General features: G+C 35.4%; 1 protein-coding gene across 2 annotated transcripts in view; it reads right to left on the reverse strand.

Annotated features, from left to right (window-relative positions):
* CCDC102B (coiled-coil domain containing 102B) overlaps positions 1-21,100 on the reverse strand; it is a 119,235-nt gene that overhangs the window by 82,207 nt on the left and 15,928 nt on the right. For both annotated transcript variants that reach the window (XM_086742168.1, XM_086742169.1), the window contains exon 4: positions 9,525-9,719. In XM_086742168.1, coding sequence (XP_086598294.1) covers positions 9,525-9,719 — 195 coding nt within the window. The remainder of the gene's footprint in view (positions 1-9,524; positions 9,720-21,100) is intronic.

Genomic DNA, 21,100 nt, shown 5'->3' on the forward strand with positions numbered 1-21,100 from the left:
AGACCTCATGATTTTAAAGTATAATTTCATTTTCCTGTTCTTGGACAAAAGCAAGGAGCCCAAAATAAGTCAAATAATTTTTACTATGTCTAGCTTTGAATGACCATTTACAGAAATTTTGTAATTACAAATGATCCTAACATCATTTATTTATTTTTTAATATCCTTTTCAGGATAAAGAAAATACATTCATGTACTGTATTTAAACATTTAATAATTTACAGAACATAAAGAAAAAGTTAAGTCTTAGCTTACACTACTGAACATTGATAATTTTAAAACTCCTTTTAAAATATTTTGGTATTGTATTGTTTTGATTACACATGGGTTGTTTTTTTTCATAAATCGATTTTAATTTGTTACTTCAGTATGAGAATGCATCTTTATAATGGACAAAACACAAATGCATGCGATGAATAGGCCTATTCGGGAAATTACAGAAAATTATATAGAATATATTTTAATATTCCACAGTACTATATGCAAGTTAGAGACTCATATCTAAGGTTTAGAGACTAATCTTATTTTCATTAAGAAAAAAAACCAATCTTTTTCTCCACAGGAGGAATAAATAGGAATTTAAATATTTCTAGTACTGTTCCTCGTAATCTCCAGTGTTCACAACTTGTATTTGATTGGCATACAACCTTCAGCATTCCAGAGTGCAAAACTTCTGCTTCACGCATGTGAGCCTGATTTGTTCTTATGAAACTTAATCTAGAAATATCCTGGAGCATTTAACATTTCTGTATGGGTTGCATCCACTGTTCAATGGAATTAACCTATCTACATTTAGAAGCTAGTAAGCACTGCACACTCTAAAATGTCTCCTGGAAAACCTCTTGTGAGTTGTTATAATATATTTGGGTCACTAGTAATAAATTCCTTATAAATAAATTACAAGATTAATTTCATGACCTGTAACATTTCAGAAAAATAAATACTTGGGAAAAAAAAAATCTTGCATAAGAAATAAATAATATATTGAAAAATTGGGCCGAAAATTAAAAAAAAAATGTTATTTCCAGTCCTTTGTTACCTAATAAATTAGTAACAGATTAGTAAATTACAGTCACAATAGTGTCAGCACATGTCACTTCATTAACATTTATTTCTTCCTATTTCAGAGAATGCATAAATTTATTAAAAAACCCATAAGCATTCAAAGCTTTTAATTATCTTCAATATACTTCATCTCATAGTGTTAACACTATGTTTTTACATTATTGAAGCATTCATTATTTCTTGATGGAAACAAACTTAACAGTTTATAAGGGTCAAAGTTGTTCTCAAAGCCTGTTGAGAATTGTGGGATTTTTTTCCACTTTTAAAAAATGCAGTGTCTTTTCTTTAACTCACTTTTTTTTTTTAACTTAAAGTCTCCTATTCCAAAAGCAATTGTTTCTAAAGAACTATGGTCATCAGTTCAGACTTTCACCACTCTACTGCAAAGTAGTAACAGATTCCTAAAGGTCCTTACAAAATTATAATTCCATTGCTAACTTATTTCTAGTACCACAGATTAGTTAGTGCTATCTGCCTTACATCTGTATCATGCTTATTTATTCCTTCATTATAATAACAGGAAATCCTCATTATTTAGAATATCTTCTTTCTTAACCAATTGAATGCTACATTAAAGTGTTATGCACTGCTATAAAGTAACAGGATAACATATAGAAATACTAGTAAAGTAAACTTTATGGTACTGAAAAATATTAAAGTATTTTTCATTAATTAACAGTTATTAGAATAGTATTGAATCTAACATCCGTTGGGTTTGCATATGGCAGATATGATTTATAAGTTTGTTGTCTCATACTTTTTTATTTTTATATAGAAGGATGAGTAGTACTAGATTATTTTGTGATTTTAAATTCCTTTGCAATATATTTGTTTAAACAAACAAATAAACAACCCACCAAAACTTAAAAAATGCACCTTTCTTAGGTCAATATATTGGATTTTCTAATAATCTAGTGATTTTGAGGTGTCTCCAGTAGAGTGAGAGCATAGTCTTTTATCAGTTTCTGGAACATCACCACCATTATTTCAACTGAATTTGAATAAATTCTGATGCAAAATATTGCTTGTTTGTTTGTTTTTTTTCTCTACAGTACTTCAGAATATACATGATAGAAGTGATTTCATATACATATAGGGCTACAAATACATTTGTCTTAACTAGGAAGAAAGCAGTGCAGAAACACTGGGGTTTATTGTCTTAGGACAAGGAAGTTGTCACATACAGCCACAAATGCAGAAATGACAAAAGGATACTGCTATATAAGCCCATAAGTCTGATATTTCCTCATAGGCAAACATCAACAAATTGCTTTCTCCTCATTTTCTACTAGAGTTTCCACAGCATTATGACAAATAGCTTGAGGTTACAGTAAGCCACAGTACAAAAATCAGTAACCATCCATTATCTACTAGCAACTAACGGCAGTATTATAAACAGCTTTGAATGTCTGCAAGGGAATTACATCACAGACACTGTACATTATCTACTCACATTTTATTGTATGGTTTTCTCGTTGTTGTATCAAAATAACACACTTCATTTTTACTGAAGAAAATATATATGAAGTAGAAAACAATTCATAACTGTTACAGCTACTGCATTTATCCAGAATCACATTATAGATGTGGCAAATTAGATCTCTAAATTAATCCGTCATAGATCTTTTTCTTTTACACTCTAGAATAATGCACAAAAACATTTTTATTACCTACAGTTCTTCCTAAATTAAACCTTGTTACGCAGGCATGAAAAAAGATGTTAAGATGAATGAAGTTTAAATGTTTAACAAAATTGAACACGCATCTCAAAAGAGTGTTCACTCACTGCCATCATTTAGTCCTTCCTATGGCAAAATTTGTTCTATGCTATAGTATTTGTGTTTTCATAGAGTGTAACACCACTGGAGTATATTTCAGTACTTTTCAATATAGCATTTTATGCCATGTCTTTTGTCAGAGTACTCTTCAAGAATACCCATACCATTCAGCCTAAAACTGAAGGCTGAATTATCCTCTCTTTGCTTTTTAAATTCATTTTATTTTTCTTAAAAAGGAATTTGTCAACAAGTGAATTTGAAAATCTGCTACTTCAAAGGACTCACAAGTCAGAAGTTAATCAAAACTCATTACAAATGTTGAGTAAGAAGTACCTTGCCAACTGAGACAAGCTTATGTATGTTCTTTATAGGGTCAAAGTTTTACCTAACTGAAAAAATTAATCACTGAAACTGTCAGATTTGACAGGCTGAATTTAAAAGAATGAAACTTGAACTGAGTATCAACACACTTTGATGTATACATCTCCGTTTACCAACTGACAACCTAGTCATGAGGGAAGAAAAAAAGAGGGAAAATTCCTGTTCTTCTATCAACAGCAGTAATGTAAAGAACACGTTTCAGTAATGAATAAAATAGTGAGAGAAACAAACAGAAATAAAGAAGATCTGAATTTTATTTTTACTACAGTCTGAAAACACATTCATGTCTAAGAATAGGGCAGAAAAAAGTTAAATCAATTTCTCATACATATATTCTGTGATGGAGTCTACTGTATTTATTTCATAAAGAGAACAATATAAAATATTGTACCACATGATATACAGCTCCATCCCAGAAGAAATCAGGACGATTATAACTAGCTGTTTACAAAGGGGAGAAAGAGAAAATATCTTAAAATTTGACAGTCTTTTTGTAAAGATATAATAAGGCAGGCCAAATAGGGTATGAGGAATGCAGAATTTATAAAAATGATTAGTAATCCTTTTCCTAACAAACAGACAGCAAGAAACCTGATGGTCTGTGGATAATTACACAATCAACATGAAAGATGAAAGAAACGTACTTGAATTTTCTCTATATTCACATAGGAGAAGCATGGAAATAATCCTGTGCCCATATTTTATATATGGGCTTCATCACAAGATCTTTCTCAAATTGAACACTGTCATGAAACAAAACAGACAAAATGGGTAGTTGAAAAACCCTGAGATCAGATACCAGTCATTAAAGAATTCAGAAGGCCTAGAAAACAGCTAGCATGACAACAATTTTTAAAAAACTTTAAGAGAGGATCAGAAAAAAAGACAGACCTAATAACAGTAACAGGAAAACTGACATTCTTAATTACAAATAAGATGACACATGGACTAATATATACTGAAGAAGAATCAAAACAACTTCTGTGCAAGAAAACCTAAGTCTTACAACTCTAGTTCTGTTATCTGAATGAGTAAATAAATTGACTCTGCTGTGTCAGAGGTCTAGGCAATGTCTTCAAAAGACATTTGAAAAACGCCTTCCACAACGATTCTTATGGAAATGTACCTAACATGGGAAAAGAAAAGGCCCTCACATGCTGGAATATCTAGTTATTAAATTAGGAAAAAAAAGGGAGAAAGGACAAGAAGAGAAGAAGTAAATGATAAGTTTCCATGCTGTAGGAAGGTCATATCAGTAAATATCCAAGGGCAACCTTGATTAGCTTTTGCCACAGAAAAAAAAAAAAAAGTCAAAATTATTTAGGAAGCTAGGCAAAAACAAGTGCAACAAAGATACTAAGGGATTAAAAGTAGTAAAGGCCTTCAGTATTTAGTGATGAAAAGAGAAAAAATGTAAAGCAATGAAAATCAAAACACAGTTCTGATTCTACTGATAAAGGTGCAGCTCGAACTTTACTATTGTCACTCAAAATGAGACCTTACAATTATAAAAGGTATCCTTATTTAAAAATATCAGCTTTTTATTTTCTAAAAAATATTGTGCAATAGCAGTAAAAAAAAAGTAAATAGAAGTTTAAGACTGATTAGGAAAAGCATATTAAACATAGCAGAAAAAAAATTATTTCAATCATATATCAACATCTTCACCAGTGTATTCTTGTTTACTATTGTGTCCACCCTGCCCCATACCCTAATTACATAGGATTGGACCTGGAAAGTCAGAGAAATAATAATAAATGATTGATAGTAAGGAATTGCTGGTATATGATACTTGAGTCAGATGGGAAAAAAACAAACTGAATTGGCATATATTATCCAGGGGTAGATGGAGTGAAGGAAGAGGGAACTGAATTAATTTTCTATTTCATTATCTTGAAATAGCAGATACAGATCTAAAGCAAACAACATAATTATTTCACCCAATGTAGCTAAAATTATAATTTTTCATGTCAGGCTGTAGTGAATGCTAAATGTTTACATGTGTTCAAAAAATAATTTAAAAAATTTACAGAGTAAATATTCAGTAAGAAGTTCTAAAGTTGAAAAACAACACTCTCATTCTGGACCTTTCTAAGCCATAAATTGCTAAGAAGCAATGACAGTGCTCTGGGAAAGTATTCCTACACTGCTCTTAGTAAGTATTCCATATATACACCTTATTTTTGTCAATGCCAGAAATGGGATATAGAAGAACTTTTGTTTTGATGGCAAGCAAGTCCTTTCATGATACTCTGCCAAAATAAAAAAGGTAACTGGCATTTAAAAGCAAGCTTCCCCAACTGGCTGGAGAAAAAGGGAGAGGCATGATGCAATAAGGAGAATTTTAAATTCTCTTCTTTTTTTTTTCCCTTAATTTTTTATTTGACTATTCTAACCTCTCTACTCACCTCTCATGAGACCCCACCTGGAGTACTACCTCCAGCTCTGGAGCACTACCTCCAGCTCTGGAGCCCTCAACATAAGGACATGGACCAGTTGGAGTGAGTCCAGAGGAAGGCCACAAAGATGATAAAAGGGCTGGAGCACCTCTCCTATGAGGACAGGCTGAGAGAGTTGAGGCTGTTCAGCCTGGAGAAGAGAAGGCTCTGGGGACACCTTACAGCAGACTTCCAGTACCTAACAGGGACTTATAAGAAAGATGGGGAGAAACTCTTTAGCAGGGCCTGTTGTGGTAGGTCGAGGGGTAATAGTTTGAACACAGAAGGAGGTAGATTCAGATTAGACACCAGGAAAAGAAATTTTTACAGTGAGGGTGGTGGAACAGGTTGCCCAGAGAGGTGGTAGGTGCCCCATCTGTGGAAACATTCAAGGCTAGGTTGGATGAGGCTCTGAGCAACCTGATCTGGTTGGAGATGTCCCTCCTTCTTTCAGGGGGGAGTTGGACTAGATGACCCTTAAAGGTTCCTTCCAACCCTAACGATTCTATGATTCTATAACCTTTGAAAAGCTACATATAGAAAAAATGAAGGGAAAAAAAAGAAAACAATACTAGATTCATAAATTTCATGAGAAAGAAAAGATTAAATAAAAATTTTTCTTAACTGTAAAAAAAAATTCTCATTGTTATAAATATGTAATTTACTGCTTAATGAAAAGCTTGAGTGGAGGCATTGTGTCTGGCATGGGGCAGCTCCTGATCGCTTCTCAGAGGCCATCCCTGCAGCCCCCCTGTTACCAAAATCTTGCCACAGAAACTCAATAGAGACAATATTTCAAATTATTTGCATAAAATTTTGAGTGCTTCCTACTTTTGAAAAATCAATTTGTAAAAATTGATTATTTAAAAGCCATCTTGCTAGGTAATGTTAAGCTAAAATGGCTTAATCTTAAAAATACATGTTACCCATCATTACATCTTTAAAATTTATGGATTTTTTTTCCTAACAACATTATAACCTTATCATATTAAAGATGGAAATTAAACTTCTAAAAAAAAAATTAATCTATGCATCCACAGGCTCCACAGTTCAGCATTCTGCACTTAGATACTGTACAAGTCCACTACAAAATATATTCAATGAATCAAATATTTGATAACCAGATATTTACCATAATAATTAGAGATAATAAAAAAGAACAGTTGTTATTCCCCAAAAATAATTTATAAGTTTGTTTCAAGGTCATATTCACACAGATGAAATACAAAATATCTTTGCATAAACAGCATGTTTTGGATATTGATCTATACCATAAAAAGGGTTTTTTTCTTCAGTTAGATGAACCAGTTAGATTCACATAATATTTGCTGCCATGCTGTTTGCCAAATAATACAGCTATCAATTTAAATGGCATTCTCCATTCCCAGAAGTACAATCGATAAAACCACATTGTAACAATGTCTGATCTCAATTGTTTAATCAATTCTGCTCATCTTGTGCAACAGAAGTTAACCTTTCAAAAACTGCATATGGAAACATTTTAAACCAACATACTGCCAGCTAAGAATAACATTAAGGATTCACATTTTGTGCAAAACATAATTAATATTAACTTTTGTGTTGAGAACTTCAATCTGCATGATTTACTACCCTAAGTAGCAAAAGATTGTACAAATTTTATATTCTGTGAAGGTATACGTATTAAAGAGCAAGATAATTGTCAACATTAAATCATTTAGACAAGGATAAGAGGACTTAAATTATGTATTTTGATACCATGTTTAATCTTACTAAAATTGTTATTAAAGAAAAAAATGTTGCCATTGTTTGTTTACACCCTTTAAAAGAATGAATTGGCCATACATCAATTAGTAACACTATATATTGTTCTAAACAACTACAGTGGATCTCCCAAATCATTTTACAAATACAGGTTTGGGAGAAGCTAGGGTGTAAGGCAACTGTGTTTTTCTCTGGAATTCATTCCATAACACATTACATATATCCCTTGTTTCTACTTGCTAAATAAAGCCCTAATAATCCAGATTAAGATGCATAAAGATCTTTAGACAGCTGAGGTTTCCACCTTCCATATGAACTCCTTTGCTAACCTAAACATCTAACCATCACCTCTATTTTACAGAAATAATCCTTCTGTACTCTTCTAACCCTGCATATGACACATTATTTTATTTGAACGCAAGCTACCCTCCCAGAAAGAAAGGCTCCTGAACCAGAAGTCAAAGCAATTCTTTTCAGGTTATTGATAGTATTAGAGTAAATTACATAGATAGGCTCAGAAATTAGAAAGGTTCAACAGTGACATTAGGATGTCTTCACATAGGAATAGACAGGTTCCACATAAGTATAAATAGAGTTAGGCTGGAATCCTTGAAAAAGCCACTCACTCTCCTTTAACTCCTATTTCCCATTTAATGGCAGTAGCAAGGTTAAAAAAACATGCTAACTAACTCTACAAACCACTGTCTTCTCCATATATGGCTGGCCAAGTCTCCAGTTCCATTACTGATTTGGAGATTAACTCATTGCTAGAATAATTTTTCTCATAAGGCTGTTTTTATCTTACTAAATTTTTGCGGCTGTGAATGGAGTTCATTGTGGCATTAAGGGCTCGCCATAGTTCTTCTTTCTTCTAATACCATTGACCTTTTATTTTACTCATGTTGTCAGCGGGTGTTTGGTGTCACCAAACTGTGACACCAGTGACTGTGATTGTTTATGGTGGCACCATTTGCTCTGCCTGCAGCCAGAAGCCAGGACCCCTGGCCAAAGTAAGCAAGTACGCTCACTTAGGATACTATGTCAAGCCCGGGCAAGGAGTCTTCGCTGGAAACACTGCTGAAGACTACACAACTTCTCAACCTTGGTGGTGATGCACCACAGGGTATGGTTCCCAGCTCGAAATGGATAAACTACTCCTGACACAGTAGTTGCCTCAGTTCACAGCTCTGGAGGGTAAGTGCTCCCATCAAGGTCATGCCATCTCCCCCTTGAGGCCGGGGTAGGCAGAGGCAGACATCACAGAAATATAAAAAAATCATGTTGTTACACTTAAAAGCAGACTTCAAGTCCAAAGGTCTCTCTTAATCTTTCCCAAGAGAAATTGCCTGTTGTAACTATGCCCCAGATCTGGTCCTTGTTACTCAGACTGACATTATTTAACAGTGAATGCACATAAATGACATTAAATTATGTCTTATTTAGGCAAATAAGAATGTTACTGTTTCTCACTGCCCAATTGTAACACCAAGTATATGCATTTACTGATTGGGTGGAGTGCGTTTTTTTGCTTTCTCTTACAAAGCTTTCAAAGTATCAGTGAAAATGGGAGCCTTCTGGATTACTACTTAATTATTGGCATAGAAAATCATAAAATAAGGGAAATACAGCTAAGAGTCTGAATAATTTATCAAATAATTTTTAGCAGTACAATAAGGTTTAAAAGTGAATAGATCTTTAGCAGAATAAAAAACAAGAAATAAGGCTCTTCCTTCAGTTATGTCTTCCCTAAAAGGAGATTCAATATTCAGCAAGACAGAACAATGATTTGTCTCACAGCTTTTTTTTTTTATTTGACTTTCATCAGGACTCTGTAGCTACCAAAGATTACTTAATATCATCTCTTCCTCCCACTCTTCACTTTTGCTCCCTAGTCTTAGACTTGTCATTTTCCCATACTCTTTTTAAAAATGAAAATATATTTCTTTCTGTTGCTGTACTGTACAGAAATTCAAAGTCACTGATGTCTAATTGTCCAGGTCTGAGATGGACACAGAGCTGTCTTGCATAACCCTTATTTTAGGGACACGGTTTGACATTATGATATAGTAATTATTTTGGGGAGTGCTCCCCAAGTAATCAAACTAAGCAATGTACATACCTTATTTTCAACCAGCAGCTGAGTTTGTTCATTTTTATCATCACAACTTGATTTAGTCAGTTTTGCTTTATTTTTCATCTCCAGAAGTCCCTGAATTTTTTCTATCTTCAACTTCAGTCTTCTGTTCTCTTCTTCCAAACGTTGCTTTTCTGTTTCAAGTCTCTCTTTCTTTCCCCATTCAGAGGTATTCTCAAACTGCAGTTTTTCCAGTTGGGAAGGGTTGAGGTGGGAGGAAGAAAAACCAAAAGAGAGAAAAATAAAGAGGAATAATATAATTTTAATAAGCTGTTCTTTACCGAGTGAGGTTAATGGCCTTACTTCAAGGTAAGGTGGGCACCTTAGAAATCAGTCTAATATTTTTCATTAATTGCACCTTTATAAAAGTAAAGTATAAGTAATGTTTTAATATAGTAACTGGTAATAAAATCTTATTTCTTTCCCTGCTATTTATGGAGCAACAGCATTAAAAAAAATAATAAAAGAAATTGTTTTAAATAACATTGAAACTGATTTTGTTCTGACAGTGTCAAATTTCACTTTTTATTCCCCCAAAAGATGAAAAATTAGCACATTTTTATTTATAGTCTGTTTATACTTTAGAAGGACTATAATTAATATTCATTAAACTGAAGAAGTGCTGAAGTACATCTTCAATACTAGAAACCACTATCCTAATAATCAGAGGAAGTATTTTTAAGGTTTCCACTACTCTGTTTCTTGAAGTCACAATTAACAGTCTTAAGGGAAATATTATCTTTTATGGCCAACACTGTAACCTTAATTTAGGATAACCCAGCTTTCTGAATTCATTTAGCTAATCCACATATGGGAGGTATTAAATATATCAACAAAAAGCCCAGTTACTAATTCATGTAAAGTAATTATCTAACAACTGATTATATTTATTCTTCTGAGACAACTAAACAGAGTTTTTGTCAAGACTGTATGAAATGTTGCTCAGATTCCAAAAGAAAAACAGGTATTTATCAAAAGATTATTCTTGACAAGTACTTACTATTAACAATTTATTATTAACTGGTACTTATGAGAAAATTAAAAGATATTAAGTTAGACTTAAAGCTGTGAAAATTAAAGATTCCAGTTCTTTCAATAGAAACAAAAAAAAAAAGAAGAGAAATGCAAATATATAAAAGTCACAATTTTAAAAACTTTGAAATTTTCAGTTCTGTGAGAATTAAAATAGATTACTTGATAAAAGTTGAGACTGACAGCAGTGCAAGGCACTTCTTCACTTCTGAAGAAGGCACTTCACATATCTGTTGTCTTTGTTACTTTTATTTTGAAAAACATTTTCTGGCAAATTATGAAAAGTTACTGAACATGAAGCAACGAGAATGAGGTGCTAACAACATCAGAGAAGTGTAATTTGTACCCTGTGAATTGTAACAACGTGATTATCTAGTTAAATCAAATAGTAAACTTGTCTATTCCCACCTTATTTCTGAGCATATAAAAGCAATTAGAAACAATTAGTTAAAGAGGTTCATTTAGATTTTCAGAGGAAAGTAGAAATGCTTTTTGAGTCTCTGTAGTAAGGATAAAAATCATACTCAATGAAAATAACAAGTGATTATTTATTAACAATGATAATATTTTTCCAGATGAGCATGGCCAGCAGGTCGAGGGAGGTGATTCTGCCCCTCTACTCTGCTCTGGTGAGACCCCACCTGGAGTACTGTGTCCAGTTCTGGAGCCCCCAACATAAGAAGGACATGGACCAGTTGGAGTGAGTCCAGGGGAGGGCCACAAAGATGATAAGAGGGCTGGAGCACCTCTCCTATGAGGACAGGCTGAGAGAGTTGGGGCTGTTCAGCCTGCAGAAGAGGAGGCTCCAGGGAGACCTGATAGCGGTCTTCCAGTACCTCAAGGGGGCCTACAAGAAAGATGGGGAGAGTCTGTTCAGTAGGGCCTGTTGTGACAGGATTAGGGCTAATGGTTTTAAAATAGAGGGACGTAGATTTAGATTAGATATTAGGAAAATATTTTTTACAACTAAGGTAGTAAAACAGTGGAACAGGTTGCCCAGAGAGGTAGTGGATGCCCCATCCCTGGAAACATTCAAGGCCAGGTTGGATGAAGCTCTGAGCAACCTGATGTACTTGAAGATGTCCCTGCTCCTTGCAGGGAGGTTAGACTAGATGACCTTTGAAGGTCCCTTCCAACCCGAACCATTCTATGATTCCATGATAAACTACAGGAATCAGCAAAAGACTGGGTAAAGAAGTGGGAAGGGAAGGGAAAAAAAAAAAAAAAAAGGACAAGGTGCTTTTTTTTTTCTCCATAAGTTTCATCTTTTCATGATGAATAAAAGGATTATAAAAGACAAACAGCAATGCTGATGTTTGAAACAGTTTCCATGTATAAATCAGACCCCAGCCATGAGTTTAGCCATTTGAAAATGAGGTCTGTAATGTCCAAAGGATTATGCTATTTAGGTATGGGTACTTTATAAACTAAAATTATATATAAATACTAAAGTATAATCCTTGGAATAAATAGGAAATAAAAAATAAAAGAACTGAGATATTACAAGAAAATACTTATTTAGCAAATTAATTAGAGACATCTCCAAATTCCATTCCTAAGCCAATTCATATACCATACGGCAATCACCAACTGTATGAAATTTAACAAGAGCAAGAGCTGGATTCTCTACCTGGGATGAGGTAATACTGGATTAAGTACAGGCTGGAGAGCAGCCCCACAGAAAGGGATCTGGGGGACTGGGCTCATGGCAAATTGAATATGAGTCAATATTGTGCTCTGGCAGCCGAAAGGGCTAATCATGTCCTGGAGTGCATCAAGCACAGCACAGCTGGACGGTTGAGGTAGTGTCCTGGTTTTGGCAGGGATGGAGTTAATTTTTCCTCTCAGTAACTGGTATGTTTTGGATTTCGTGTGTGAAGAATGTTGATAAACACCCTGATAAAACCAGTTGTTGTGAATGAGACAAAGGACACTGTCCTGCTTTCCAAGTCTCGCTAATCTGCATATGCAGGAAGCTGGGAGAAAGACAGACAGCATAATTGATCCAAACTGGCCAAAGAGAGTATTCCATGCCATAAATGTCATGCTCAGTATACAAGTCGGGGCAGGCGAGGGTGGGTATCTGCCCTCCTGGCATCCTCTTTCCTCCTTGTTTTGTTGGCATCGTTTCCTCTACCTTGCTGGCTCCCTTTTGCTCCTTTGCTTGCCACTCAGTTTTGTTTCTGTGATTGCTGCTCGGGACGGGCTGTATCGGTCTTGGGACATCGGGTGGTAAGAAAACATATATTGTTCACTTTGTATATTTTAAGATCCTTATATTCTGTTATTACTGTAGTTTTCCCTTGTTATTTTAGTAAATTGTCTTCATCTCAACCCACGAGTTCTCCTTCCTTCCCAATTCTCTCCCCCATCCCTCTGGAGAGTGGGAGGGTGAGCGAGAAACTGTGTGGTAATTCGGGCTAAACCATTACAGGGAGGTAATTGTCCCACTCTACACTGCACTGGTGCAGCCTCACCTCAAGTATTGTGTGTAGTTGTGGGAGCCTCAGTATAAGAAGGACATTAAACTATGAGAGTGTGTCCAGAGGAGGGTGACCAAGACGGTAAAAGGTCTCAAGGTTATCGCAGAGGTGTTATCACGGGACATTTTGCTACCAATTGGCTCAGCCTTGGCCAGCAGCGGGTCTGCCTTAGGCCCAGCTGAGCCCACTGAACAAAGGGGAGCGACTTCCAGCAGTTTCCTACAGAAGCTACCACCTTAGGCCCCCCCTCACTAAACAAAACCAGAACAGTTACTGAAACTTCAACTAAAAATGCAAATTGATTGAATAGCAGTGATATTTATCTCATGTCCACACTGAAAAGAATTTCAGGGCTTTTTTTTTTGCATGCAAACTATACATTTTCATATGTGTACATAAAAAAAAATATTTTAGATGCTCTTGACTAGAATTACAGATTCTGATTTATAAAGGAACTGAAAGCCTAAGAAACAATTTGCAACTCAGTGTTACGTGTGAAAAAAACTCAAGATGTTTCATTTTTCCTTCAGATGTGAATATTTTCTCTCCAGAAAATGTATGCACAAACTTGCATTGAATTTTACTTTTCAATAGGAAGACCACAATAATGATGGAAGCATAGAGTGAAGTCAAGGTACTGTCAGTGAAGTGGATAATTGCTAAGGAGAATGGTGGAAATGAAGTACAGTGTACTGATCTTTTGAAACTAGATAATTACATCTTAGAGCTAACCTACACCATTTTGTGACTAATACAAAAGGCAGAGGTTCTGAGAAAAACAGACACAGAAAAAAAAGAACTCCTCCTGGTACAGTTCATTAGTGGGAAAATCTTAAGGCTGCAGTTCAGTTTAAGGCAACATAACAGTAGTTGAGGCTCAAAAAGTTTTAATGAAACAAGATTTTTTTCTTCTTCCCATGAATCAAGGGAAGATGGAGTAGGATAGAGAACAACAATTAAGCTACCTATCTATTTTTAATGGGAGTAATGACAGCAAAAGAAAGGATGACGAAGAACAGACCTAATAGTCAATATCATTTCAGATCGAAGACAACAAATTTCCACACACCTCTCAGGAGCAAAGAAGATTAAGAAAGTAGCAATTTTTGTTGGGTTTTAGCACAAAGTTTTGTTAGCTTACTAGAACCTGGGAAGAGGTAGGAAATTGTACTTAGAAAGTTATGGTTTCCAGACAGAAGACAAGTATTATGGCAAAAAGCTGTAGTTTCCCTTGGATCTGACTGACAATGATATTAGAAATAAAAAGTGTCAATTCAACCAGAAGTTTTCTCTGCAACACGTTTTTCTTTTACAAAAGTGGCACTTTTTAACAGCAGCATTTTCTGAGGAAGATTCTTCAAACATCTAAAATAAAAGTTGTCCATGCAAACTACTTCACATTACATGCAAGGCCTTTTCCACAGCAGAACTGACTGTAAACACAGAAGAGTTTAACTTACTTATTTGCAGTCTGAACCTTACTCAACCACATCAAAACATTAACTTCTAATGCTATCTGTCTTCACCCTAATAATCTACAGGCAAGCCAGATATGGCCTACAGACTTGTGACCCAGAGAGGCAAGATTTCCTGTTTAAACTAACACAAACAAACCTCTGGCAGCCTCACTCAAATACCTGCAGAACATCTGTTTCAGTTTGCACAAATCAACAAGGAAAATTTAAAATCAATATACTTTTTTTTTTTTGTCCTTTAAAAAACTCACAGAGCTTTGTCAGGTTTTAAAGCAGGATGAATGAATACATATTTTCAAGATTTATTATATCTTCACTATATTGTGCACCGAGGTCATTTCCGCTCATCTACACTACAAATTATTCTACAGACATAATGTAAGAGATAGAATGAACTGAAAGTTAAATGAGCCACAGGTTGATTATAAATTAGGGATCATGTCACTCTTCTAAAAAAGAAAACCTATTGAAATAATTACACAGCTTCATAGAGAAATTAGCTATTTTGACTCACAGATCTTGTCCCCACAGTTATGTACAAAACACAGCATAAGAAAGTTTTTTGTTTCTGAAGCAAAAGTTCCTTTTCTGTAACTCAGATAGGAATACCATCTCTCAGAAAAAGTTATATCCGATGACTGTTTCAAAGCCAGAACCAAGAACTCAGCAGTTGTGCAGTTTTGCCAACAGTTTTCCAAGTCCTTGCACATTGACAAGAAATGCAAGGATAGAGGATCTGCCATTTCACAGTGGTAGTTTTGTTTATTTATGAGATGTTGCCAACTTCTAAAGTACTGAATTTGTTGCAGCTGCTAGAAGGAATGGCAAAAGTGCAACTTCCTTGAATACGGCACCTAGGTAGAGTGGATCAAATGAATTAAAAAAGAAGCTCTGCCTGAGGAGCCTACCATCAAGTGGAAGTGTTACTTCGTTAAGAATGCATTGTGAAACACCGTTACAACTTGTAACATAGTTATAATACTGCATCTGAAGTTCATATTGTCAATGATCTAAAAGGAATGGTATCGAACTGTCAAAGATACTCTCTCAGCATAAATGGGAGAAAAAGATGTCTATACTGGAAGATCAGGAAAATCCTGATACAGGCAGAAGCATCTTCAAACGAATACTATATACCAGCAGAAGAGTTAGACTGATGAATCTGATTCTCTGAAATCCCTTTTGGTTTTAGGTCAGAAGTGTCTACAGAACTTGGAAGATGACAATGGTTCCGTTCTACTGCATAACTCCCCTTTGAGAAAGGTGTAAGAAGAAGACAGACTTCATGTAAGCAGGACACCCATGTCCATGTGGATAGGAAATATTTTCAAAATCTTCATTAACTGTAATAAACCCTTTGTTTTGTTGGGATGTTTGGGGGTTTTAAACTTTATTTTCTTCAGTTTGACCTTTCTACTGCTAGAAGTCTGTAAGAGTGACAGGTGACAACTGCAAAAGCTCGTAAGTCTGAAAGGAAACCCATCAGCTTGCCTGCTTTCAAGCCCAGCACTATTGTGCACAGGTGTGATGCTTGTTGGCAAGAAAAACTGTTACCAACTGACGTCATCTACCTGGACTTGTGCAAGGCATTTGAAACTGTCCCACACAACATCCTTGTCTCTAAATTGGAGAGCCATGATGAATGGACCACTCAGTGGATAAGGAATTGGCTGGATGGCTACACTCAGATTTGTGGTCAACGGCTCAGTGTCTAAGTGGGGACCAGTGATGAGTGGCGGTCCTCAGAGGTCGATATTGGCACCAGATCTGTTTAATACCTTTGTTGGCAAAGTGGACAGTGGGATAGAATGCACCCTCAGCAAGCTTGTCAATGACACCAGGCTGTGGGGTGCAGTCAACACGCTGGAGGGAAGGGATGCCATCCAGAGGGACCTTGACAGGCTGGAGAGATGGGCCTTTGCAAACCTCGTGAAGTTCAGCAAGGCCAGGTGCAAGGTCCTGCACATAGGTCAGGACAATCCCAAGCACAAATATAGGCTGGGAGGAGAATGGATTGAGAACAGCCCTGAGGAGAAGGACTTGGGAGTGCTGGTGGACAAGAAGCTTATCATGAGTCGGTAATGTGCACTTGCAGTCCAGAAAGCCCACAGCATTCTGGGCTGCATCAAGAGGAGCATGGCCAGCAGGTCAAGGGAGGTGATTCTTCCCCTCTGTTCCACTCTTGTGGGACCCCACCTGGAGTACTGTGTCCAGCTCTGGAACCCCTGAACAAAAGGACACGGACCAGTTGGAGCAAGTTCAGAGAAGGGCCATGAAGATTATTAGAGGTCTATAGCACCTCTCCCATGACTAAAGACTGAGAGAGTTGGAGTTGTTCAGCCTGGAGAAGAGGAAGTTATAGGGAGACCTTACACCAGTCTTCCAGTACCTTGAGGGGGCTTATAAGAAAGATGGGGAAAACTCTTTAGCAGGGCCTGTTGTGACAGGACAAGGGGTAATGGTTTTAAAATAGAGGAAAGCAGATTCAGACTGGGCAGAAGGAAAAAAATTTTTACAATGAGGCTTGTGACACACCGAACAGGTTCCCTGGAGTGTCAATAGATGTCCCATCCCCAGAAACATTCAAGGCCAGATTAGATGGGGCTCTGGGCAACCTGGTGTAATTGAAGAATATCCCTGGTCCTTGCAGGGGGTTTGGACTAGATGACCTTTAGTGGTCCTTTACAATCCAAAGTATTCTATGACTCAAGAAATACAGGAGCTGATGTTCTTCAAATAAATTTTAAAATGTTGTGTCAGTTAGACTTCAGATAAATGAGGTATAGAAATTGCCTCCACATAGCTCTCCTTTCAGAGTATGGACCTGAAATATACAGCTTTCATGACTTTATTTAGATAAGTAATTATGTAAACATGATTTCTATAGATCAATAATCTGCTAGCAAGTGGCTGTAGAAATAGTTCTACTGTTTTCAGTACAGTTTACATGATACCTCTTCTGTTTTATCTGAATCATACCTACAATAATAAACTATCTTGTTGTTTTGAAATTTGTTCCTGAAGAAGCTTCTGGCATGGATTTTAATCACTTGTTACTAGACAGTTTAAATTAGGAACTGATCCAAATTTCATTGACATCAGCAGATTTCTCATTGACTTCAGGATATCACTTATGTTGCTCAGAGAAATAGGTGGTACTCCACTGATGTAAACAATGAAGTTTTTGACTGTATCCAAACAAAACAGTCATTAGCTTTTCCTAAGATTGAATTCTTTGTTTGAAAGTAATCTGAAAACGTAGTGCTACTGTGTAAAGGCACTTACTTCAATGCTAGACATTTCTCTTTAAGCATGAAGAGCAAAGAGGAAAATTCCTATTACACATTAAACAGAAAGAAGAAAGTGGGGGAAAAAAAAGGAAAAAAAAAAACCCAAACATGATTAGTTCTCTCCCTTTCCTACTCCCATGAAAATACTACCTCTTTGTTTCCAGAAGCAATACAATTCTCTTGTATATGCTATAGTTGAGTCAAAAAGAAAATTCCATTTTAGAAGTCACAATGAAACAGTAAATCTGGCTTTTTATGCAACACACATAAGTTAGGAAGCACAATTACCTGACCGTCCTGAAAGTTGTATGTATGTGAGATGGCAGGCATGAAGCTACATTAATTCTAACACTAAGTGTTTAGGAACCTTTTTATTTCATAGAATATGACAAGACCCTTTAAAAACAAGAAGCTTCATTCCAGTTCCTCACAGGTTTTCCCCTCGAAGTCCTGCAAAAAGTTACTCAATCCACTTACCATATAGTAAACCTAAAACTCTAGATTATTACCCAGCAATGGATTTCACAAGTCTTCATGGCTTGCTTAGACTTAAAACTCAACATAGGAAGTGATTCCTAACATTTCTGCTGAGTCCAGAGTGGAAACTGTTCACAAGTAGAAAGGTGTTAGATCCTGGATAAATAAAGGACCATTTACACATTTCTTATTAACACTATGACAAGAGCTTGCAAGGTGACAGGATTAGTTTCCATGGAAAAAATAAATAAAATAAAATTGAGAGAGAGGAATTTGCTGAGTTTTGTTTTTTCCCCCAAGAAGGTAAAGTTGTGTTTTGTTTTGGTTTGGTTTTTTTTTAGTAGGAAGATCAAGTATCTGTCATGCTTAAAACAAAGAGTATTTTATTATCAAAAAAATTAAGGAAGAGAAAGACCTAAAGCTATTTTTTCTGATCAAACCTTCCCCCAAGTTATTTTAAGCAACATGTCGCTACCCTTATCCAGATAAGGATAGGCAAAAAGCAACTTCACAATTAAGGACAAAATAATTATAAGTTTAATTCAATGTCTTTAACATGTCAGACATAAAATTCTATTTTGTACATTCTATCAGTTGTTACATTTAATTTATTATTTGACTTATTTTAGCCCAAGTTGGGTTTATATGAATGAATAACAACTAAGCCTACTAGCAGAAATATTTACTTAGGCAAGAAAATAAGTGAATACTAAAATATACTCCTGAAAGACAAATTCAGGATATTAAAAAATATTTAAAAAAAACATTTTTAGGGGTGATTTTTTTTTTAAACTATACATTACCAAAAAAAATCATACAGTGAACTGACCACACTAACACATTATTAAGAAGTAACTTTGTCATCATTTTGGACTTCTCAGGCTAAGGTATGAAAAACTGTTTTCGCTAAAAATCCAATGCTAACCTCTAGGACAAAGGCTGCTTCATGTATATAAAAACACAAACACATATATACATAAGTATATATGTATGCTGTGTGTATATACCTCTCTTGTCTTCAGAACATTCCCTCATCAGGTTATACTTTCTGCCGGTGGCAGATCAACAGGCAAAACAAGCTTTTACAAGTGATGCAAGTTTGGCATGGTATTCATTTCACAGAAAATCAGTATGCACAGATATATTTCAGTATGCACACATATGTTTCTTCTAAACATATTTCCTCAGAGAAATAAGTATGAGTTTTCATCTTTCAGTTATACCAGAATGCCCTTAAATAAAAAAAAAAAGAATCCTGGTCTTGGTCTGTATTTCCATTGCCAAATATGCAATAAAGACCCAGGAAATATTGGCAAGTACAATTCAATACAGTTAAAATATCTTGTTTGAAGCCAGAATGAGGAAAAAAAAGTCAATGAAACAGTAGATTTTTCCAGCACTTTCCAAATTACGTTTGTAGGAAAATAGGTAATCAAGTGGAACCTTGAAGTTATGCAACATCACAAATTATACTTTATGTTGGACAGGAAAAATATTCATATTAAGTACATAATTTCTAAAGATAACATTAAATATGAACTGGTACCTGATTTACAAAAGTAGAGGAAAGAATAGTTAAGGCTTTACAAGAACTGTTGCTTAAGCAGTGCTCCAGAATTCTTTCCTTACTCTCAAACTGTAAACCTGTAAACCATTGTAATTTGGACAGGAAAAAGAAATATATATGTGCCAAGTAATTTTTTTAAGTACTTTTATCAAACCACTAGTCAGATGTGTGGTAACATCATCAATCCATTTCACTCAGTCTGAAAATCACAACAGCCTCTCAAACAAATGGATTGAGCCCCGTAAGGGACACTCCAAATTCCAGATCTAGTCTAAAAATAATGAGATTTTACCACAGGAAAATTAACTGCACTGAGTTTCCACTCCACTCTGAGTTCTCAAATAATCCAGTCACAGTTTTCAGAAAGTTGCCTAATGATATTTTAAAACTCAGCCTTGAGGATTCTGATATTAGACTTTTTATAAAGACTCCTTTAGCTCACTCAAACTGACTACTGGCTATTCTGTAATACATAAAATTATCACAAATTTATTTTTGGGCCATCATTTTATTCCTATGATAACTATGCATAGCATGCAATATTTCTGTGCATTAAAGAATTAAACAGAACAATTCACAGTAACCAGTATAGCCATTAAGGCTACTGTTTTATGTTTGATAATTGTTATGTTTCCTGCACTATTCAGGGGACAATCAGAAGGCATTTCTGGGGTCAAGCAAAGAATACAGGGCAGAATAGTTCTACTAGTAGTCAGATGGTCCTACTATAGGTAGCTAAATTTCCTGTAATATTAATAGAGTATCACTATTCCTAATTCATGTATCATAGAATAGTTTGGGTTGGGAGAGACCTTTAAAGGTCAGCTAGTCCAACCCCCCTGCAAGGATCAGGGATATCTTCAACTAGATCATGTTGCTCAGTGAATATATACTAAGTGAATTAGAATACCAGTTATATATAAGTAGCTATGCAACATCTTCATACTATGAGGTAATTTCGGAATAAAGATTCCTGGAAAAGGTAGAAATAATGCAGAATCTTTAACAAGAGCTAGCTGTTAACAATCTGAGTCTCCAAAAAGGCTGTTCCATTTTACATAGCATTTAAATGTATACAGTGAGAGTAGAAGACTTGATACATCCAGACACCTCAGTTGCCTCAGTGGAGCTTCATTCGCCTTGGATACAACAGGTAGTGAACTGTTACTGTTCTCTTAAAGAAAGCAGTGCGCCGAAGTAACAATACATAGATTTCTATAATACACAATGTAGAACA

Source organism: Chlamydotis macqueenii, chromosome 2 (assembly GCF_036417535.1).
Source record: "Chlamydotis macqueenii isolate bChlMac1 chromosome 2, bChlMac1.mat, whole genome shotgun sequence".
Lineage (NCBI taxonomy): Eukaryota > Metazoa > Chordata > Aves > Otidiformes > Otididae > Chlamydotis > Chlamydotis macqueenii.